Here is a 7,595-nt window from a genome sequence, read left to right on the forward strand (position 1 = left end):
TGGAAACTTGAGGTTATGACATAAGCAGAGAATATAATTAATTGCTCCTTTAATCTTGCCCATCAGTGATTTCAAATAATCTTACAAGGGATTCTATTTAGATTAATTTGAGTCTTCCAGCAATGTATGAGAGTGTAGTGCTTGTTCCTCCATATCACTCGTTTCCAGTCTCTTTGGCAACTGAACTCCTTGAAATCAACCTGTGACCTCTTGTCAGGTGGTTCTGGTTTCAATGCGGATCTGAGCTGCAAGTAGTTTTCCTTCTCAAATGTTTTAATTTGAAGGATGTTTCGTGGCCTTAAGTATTAGACAACAACAAAAAAACGAAATTGGAAAAATAGGTCTGCGTAAAAAATAACAACATAACATCTCCATAATATCAAGGCATTTTATTCTAATTCCAATAGAAATCAACTAGTTTCAATGATGATTTCTTGTTTCTTCTCTTGTGTTCACTTGTTTGAAGAAAAGAAGAGTTTAATCCTTAAGATTTTCATAAAAAATAGTCATTTTTAGTCGATATTTTCCACCATCCACCCTGCATTTTAATGCGCACATGGGGTTATTCATTACTTATTACTCTTAATCTCAGCCTCACTGTTTAATGTTCACTCATCTAACACCTTATCAGAAGTGTGCTGAGCAACTAATAATGAAAACTGAATTTCATGGCATTAAAAGTGTCCAACTGGTGAAACACAGTGTTGCCACTAGTAACCACATCAAATCTGTTAGGACTAAATTTGAGATTTTAGTCAAAAGGCTACAATATTCTATTTTCATGAGGTAATGGTTGCTATGTCGGCAATGTGACACACACATTGTTGCTACAAGGTAACCGACACCATGAACAGGTGAGTAACAGTAGTAACGTCGTCTCCAGTTGTACACAGAAACAGCACCACATCTTTGAGCCCAATTCTTACAGCTGTTTGTCCTGATCAAACCGGCCCATCAGCACTGCTCTATATTTACCTTCATCCTGGGTTACACACATGAGGAGGAGGAGGAGGAGGAGGACTTAAACAGCACACGAAGATGGACAAGGGTTAGCAGCTTGGGGATGCTTTGATTAAACACCAACTCGGGGGGCTTGATGGCTGAGTCAGGACCCTGTGATGATTCCCTCTCCCCTGGCTATTGTAAACACTCTCTCCACTGGACTCTGCAAGAGCTGTTAAGCCGGCAAATGGGTACCAAACAGCTCTGCGTCACATGAGAGGCCTGGCCGGAGTCACGGTGGCCCGGGATACTATTCTTAGCTGCAGGAATGTACACAGTGGCCTCATGGCGAGCTCCACAGCGCCTAACTGAAAAGCCTCGTCGTTTCTCTGTGTCATGCTCCCTGACTACACTACCCACTTCCACTCTGGACAACGTGTCGGTCGTCTTTTGATCGGGACTGATATGTTTTACCAGATCATCCAGACATTTTTGGAAAGCCGATTCTTGATTTTCTGAGGGCAGGAGGTAAGGATTCACTCAGGTTCCTCAGCAACACGTTTCTCTCAAACTCATATGTTTGACAAAAATAGGATATTTAAATATTTGAGTGCTTTTGTTACTTTGTAAAATTGGACATTTTGCTTGAAAGGGAGACACACATGCTCACAAAGCTATGTTAATTACACGATAGATAAATTCACTTTATTGATGATGTAGCCCAAGTGATTGAATATAGTTTAAGTTTTCATTTCTGATGCAATTCACTCAAGAGGTTCTTGGTCTCTTCCAGCAGGTTCATTAATCAGGATCCGAGGGGAAACCATGAGTTGTGAAATGACTCGCAGTCATTTTATAATATACAATAATGATCAGGGGTCCAAATATATCAAACAGGCCTGGCCCCGTAAGTGGGAGTAAATCAGTAGCTGGGTGTGATTATAAGACTTAGTGTTGCTAATAGCCCGATGACGTTCCCGTTCTTTAAACAGTGGGATTATCACGAAACCTCCAGTCAGGGAGAGACAGAGAATGAGTGTGGAGGAATATGATGGAGGAAAAACACAACATAACAGCAACGGCGATGGCACTAGAGAGAGAGAGAGATGAATTCAGAGGGGGATGGAGAGACAAACACAGTTCTGTTAATGTTTAATGATGGGCTGTTTGATAAGGGAGATGTCGCCTAATGGTACATGGATACAAGATATCAAGATAATTCAGAGGGGGCAAAAATAGAAATCTGGGAGTCCGTATCCATCAGTATTAAGGACAGCTGCACTGCAGGAGTTTGAGAGTGGGCTAACGGTTTGTAATCATCGGCATGGTTACTCTGAGGGCAAAGGGGAAAGCCAGATAAATAATCATGTAAGTGAATTAATCATGTCAAATAACACTGTGATCCCTTGCGAGCATAATGTATAATACATTATTTAAAATGACTAACAGGACAAGGTGTGTCGCACCAGTTTCATCATTTCAATTTGCTGGATTATTGATCGATTCAAACCTGTTTGTAGAGGCATCCCTACTTTGAAATGTGTCAGTGTAATGTCAACTATCTTTTTCCAATGGACAATAGAAAAATCATGGATTCTCTCCACAGAATGGCCTTAAGAGATATTTTCTCTTTCAAAGACTCAGAACTTCCCTGCCACCTGCTTGTCCAGCTCAACATCCTCCGCCAGGGACGGATCCTGACCGACGTCCTGCTCTGTACGGAGCACCAGGAGATCCCCTGCCACAGGAACGTGCTGGTGTCCAGCAGCCCCTACTTCCACGCCATGTTCTGCAGCAACTTTCTGGAGAGCAGTCAGGCCCGGGTGAACCTGAAGGGGATCTCTCCAAATGTCCTCAGTGGCATCGTGGACTACGTCTACACCGGCTGCATCACCATCACCATGGACCTTGTCCTCCCGCTCATGCAGGCCGCCTCCATGCTTCACTATGGAAGCCTCTTTGAGGCCTGTTCCATGTTCCTCCAGGGGCAGCTGAGTCCGGAGAACTGCCTGAGCATGATCCGACTCTCGGAGATCCTTCACTGTGAGAGTCTGAGGGAGAGGGCAAAGGAGATGGCCGTGAGGTGTTTCTCTGACGTGGCTGCCACAGAGGACTTCTGTGAGCTGTCTCTCCCTGAGCTCATGTGTTACCTCGAGGACGACCGACTCTGTGCCGAGGAGGAGCAAGTGTTTGAGACCCTCCTGGCGTGGATCCACCACGACCCGTTCTCACGACGCGGCGCCATCCACGACCTCTTCAAGAAGGTCCGTCTTCGCTACATCCATCCAACGTACCTCTTCCAGTTCATCGCCAACGACCCACTGGTGCAGTCCTCCACCCTCTGCACCGAGATCATCGAGTCAGTGCGCCGCCTCATGCTTACGGTCAGCACAAAGTGTAGCCGGGAGCTCAAGCCTCTCTGGACCACGCCGCGGCGTTACACCTGCAGAGAGACACTGGTCGTGGTCGGAGGACGCAAAAACAATGAGCAGACCTCACGAGAAGCCCTGCTGTACGATGAAAGGACCCATCGTTGGCAGTGGTTGGCCAAGCTGCCTCTGCGCCTCTACAAAGCTGCATATGTGTGTATTCATAGCATCCTCTACGTGCTCGGCGGGCTCAGCCTCTGCATGACATCAGGTGACAGCTCAGTCAGCGCCACAGTTTACACACTCTCCCTGAAGACCAACCAGTGGCGGACTGCTGAGCCCATGTTGGAGCCGAGGTATGCCCACCAAAGTGTCTCCTATCTGCACTTTATTTTTGTGTTGGGAGGCATCGGCGTGGACAAGAAGATCTCCCAGTCTGTGGAGAGATACAACAGTATGTTTAACCAATGGGAGGCCATGGCTCCGATGCCCACAGCGGCGCTGCATCCCGCCGTTGCAGCATGTGATCAGCGGATCTACGTTTTCGGAGGAGAGGACGCAATGCAGAATCCAGTCAGGCTGATTCAGGTAGAGTCAGACTTCTAAATGCTAGAAGCACTTAATTAGCATTCGAGTCTCCTACATAGTTGCCACCCAAATAGCCTACAGACAGTTGAAAATCAGTATTTGATGCTGTACTAAGAGGTTGACTGTCAACGTTTGTGGTGTGTCAACAGGTGTATCACATCTCTCGTAACTTGTGGTCCAGGCTCGAAACAAGGACGGTGAAAAACGTCTGTGCTCCTGCTGCTGTCATTGAAGACAAGATCTACATCATAGGAGGTGAGCTTAAAGAATGGCTGCCATAGCTGGACGGTCCAATAGTCAAAAACACAAAATATAGTTTAATTTTTTAAAGATTGCGGTAATCCTTTCCAGGATATTTATTTTATAACGAACAATACTCAAACAGGAGGTACAGTGCATTTGTTTGGGACTAGTTTTAGTTGCACATTAATACACATTTCAATGGAACTCTACAGCACAGATGAATAAACTAAATCAGTCTTACAATACAAACAGAAAAACTTCAGTTCAGTTGGTTTTTCCATTGGTTCTGTAAAATAATGAAACATCACCAGATCTTTAACGTGTGCTCTGTGACGATCACGTTTCCAGGATACTCCAGGCGAATGATCGCCTATGACACCAAAGCCAACAAATTCGTCAAGTGTGAGAACCTAAAGGAGCGGCGGATGCATCACAGCGCCACAGTGATCAACAACAAACTCTTTGTCACCGGCGGACGCATCCTCAACGGCCACGACGTCATCGAGGACTCGGACTGCTTCGAGTGTTACGACCCCAAGACGGACGTTTGGACCTCGAAAGGTTCTTTGCCATACAAGCTCTTCGACCACGGCTCCTTGCCGCTAGTCTGCGTTTCCAACAGACCCAACCCACCATGACCCACCATCCAACCAGCCTCTTGGCTACATGTTCTTCACCTCACCTTTGCCATGATTTACTGGCCTGACTGCACAAATGGGAAACCATTTAATAAATGACTGCATTCCTTCACGTCTCTGCCACAACTTAGCAGCACATTAGGGCCAGGCCGACTATAATCTGAATCAAAGGGGGAACTCAGCTGAGGAGCAGAGGTGTTAATTCTAAGGCACCTGGGGGTCGAACCCAACTGAGAAAACAACAGACGTTTTACGACTTACATAACAAGCAGCTGTTCAGACACATATATAATCCAAAAAGCTCCTTTTCCACAGATGGCTGCGATCGTTTTGTTGGTACCTAAAAGTGTTAATGCTTTAATTTCCCTGACATTTCTACACAGAATATCACTGCCTGGCAGCTGCAGCTGGTTTCCCCTGTTGCACATAAGGAATGATATGTGCTTGTTTACTCCACGAGCTCTGCTTCTCATGTTAAATTGAAAGCAACAGATGAGACAGCTAATGTGATTTGCACTTTATAGAAAAAAATACATTCCACATGCTTCTATCAGAGTGCATTTGCTGACGAGATGATGAATTGCGACAGAGCGTCAACAAGCTCCCCCTGCAAAGTACAGTAGGTTATCATGTTTCCTGAAATGTCGATGAGAAGCACAATTTTACTTAAACACATTTTCTGGGCCAACTTTATTCCAGTTTAGCTGGCTTGATTTTTTTGAAAGGAACCCAATTGTTTCCTCAAACCCCAGCAAAGCATGCTCTTGACTGTCTCATGTTTTTGCTTACAACATATGAAGTGTATGTTAGATGAAAAAAAAAATGTTTTATATTAGTTGAAGCACTGTAAACACAGACGTGTGTAGTTCAGTGGTGGTTTACTTTTAATATCTCCATTGCTGGATAAAGAAAAAGGCTTCTCGGGCAGCTATGTTGATGTGAGTACATGTGACAACGCTGCCTTTGATGTAAGTGCATGGTAGGGATGCTAAGGGCAACTATGACTGGATATGGTGTGGGGGGGGGGGGGATATGTTCAAGGTTTGCAACTGTACTCATGTTCACATGTAACCTGCAATCTATTCACCTGAGAACAAAAGACAAAGAGACTGTGGAGCCTCTCTACAGGTCACTATCGGTACTTCTGCCTTGGCCCTGTAACCCTCTTGACCCTCACGGAGGATGCATTTGCTGTTGTGCTCCAGTTCCTGCACTTGGTAACAGTTGCCGTGGCAACCCTGTTATCACCCCACTGGATCATCCATGGCATGCATCCCCGTAGTGAAGGCTATTTAAGATTGCATCACCATTGCTCACACAACTGACACTTTTCTTTCTTTAAAATGTTTTATTATGCTATCCAACGTGCTAACACTTTAGATATGCATTTCTGTTATTTATGTTTATGTATGTGGTGATACTGCAAAGACCATTTCTAATTTATTTCTTTGAATTTCCCTGCACACAATTAGAACAGATAATATAATCTGTTTTGAACAGCGGTACAAAATGTTGTGTTATTATTTTGTTGTTGTTGTTTTTTTACTGGACTGTCTTCGGTGCAGACTAAAACGCTTCTCCACCAGCGGAGTCATTTCGCCTTCATACTCAAGGGAGCATTGTTGACACAGATACAGAAACATGTTCCCCAGCTATCAGGTGACACATTTGTTCTCTATACATCATTAAGTATCACTGCAACAACTACGATGGAAAGCTACTAACTGTTTAATTCCCACCCCTGTATGCAGTCCCGCGGGTGAAGCAGACCTCAGGGGAAAAGCTCCAGGATCAGACTCTGGTCTTACATTTTAATCTCGGCACATTTGTGGGGAAAGATTGAAACTTGCCCAGGAGCAGTAACCATAAGGGAATTTAATTACACTCCAACACTGGCAAGCCCAGACCGTCATTGAGTTAAACGGCTCCTTGTTAGCCCGGTCACTCTGAACGCCTCACAATAACCCTCTGTGTATGTGGATTACTAAGTAACGCAAGATGTACAGAACCACACAAAACACCCCGCAGTCTAAACCCAAACAGTGAACCTTAACCCTTAAAATGTAAATCCACTGGGACAGATTGAGTCGGATGTCGTGTGCTTTACTCAGTTAGCCAGATCAGCATTACAGAACAACACCCTGTGGAAATTTGTATTGAGCCGCTGCTAAATACACAGCCTATTCACACTGTTTGACTGTGTGTTTACTTGCCGTCTTTCCATAGAAACCAGTGTGTGAGGGTCACCCTTCAATGAGGCTGTGGCCTGCCAGGTTATTTTCAGTCCGTTACTAACCCATCAAGGGATAGCATTTCAATGCTAGCACATTCTGTGTGTGCTGTATGTGCATGTGTGCGCACACACACACATACAGCAAGTGTGGTCAGAAGCAGGAAATGCATATATAGGAGCGGCATGCATGCTAGCCATTAATGTCTATCAGCATAAACCAACATGAAGCTGTGTGGGTTAACAAGCCCAGAGGCAGTGACAGTATTTACATACACTTTCATTTGAGCTAAATCTGATTATTCAGCCAGGTCTTACAGTGTGAAGGCATGTATTGAAAAATATAAGCTTTTCAAGACCCTTAAAATTTTGATTTTAGACCCAGATCCCAATAACTACAATAATATGAGTTTATTTTCTTGCTTTCTGGCGTTTCCCCTCTGTTAATGTGATGGCCTGGGAGATTAGTGTTTAAACCTATACAGCCAGGTGGAGGAGAAATGCTAAGAGAAAGTCTTCTTCTTTCACTCAAGACCCATTAGATCAAACACGTCATCCTATTCAGATACTGTATGACTTTTATTT

At 44.5% G+C, this 7,595-nt stretch overlaps 1 protein-coding gene across 5 annotated transcripts; it reads left to right on the forward strand.

The window, feature by feature from the left end:
• Window positions 1-956: 956 nt before the first annotated feature.
• On the forward strand, window positions 957-6,173 carry klhl38a (kelch-like family member 38a). Of its 5 annotated transcripts, none has more exons than XM_084031727.1 (4): window positions 957-1,470; window positions 2,549-3,899; window positions 4,049-4,154; window positions 4,491-6,172. In XM_084031727.1, exons 2-4 carry the CDS (start codon window positions 2,550-2,552, stop codon window positions 4,778-4,780), a joined length of 1,746 nt encoding a protein of 581 aa, XP_083887853.1. In that variant the 5' UTR covers window positions 957-1,470; window position 2,549; the 3' UTR covers window positions 4,781-6,172. The 5 variants fall into 5 exon arrangements, with proteins under 5 accessions (XP_083887853.1, XP_083887855.1, XP_083887854.1 ...); XM_084031729.1 differs by having other exon boundaries at window positions 2,581-3,899; XM_084031728.1 differs by lacking the exon at window positions 957-1,470 and adding an exon at window positions 1,600-2,310 and having other exon boundaries at window positions 4,491-6,173.
• The last annotated feature ends 1,422 nt before the right edge of the window (window positions 6,174-7,595 follow it).

This window comes from Eutrigla gurnardus, assembly GCF_963514095.1.
Source record: "Eutrigla gurnardus genome assembly, chromosome: 17".
Taxonomy (NCBI): Eukaryota; Metazoa; Chordata; class Actinopteri; order Perciformes; family Triglidae; genus Eutrigla; species Eutrigla gurnardus.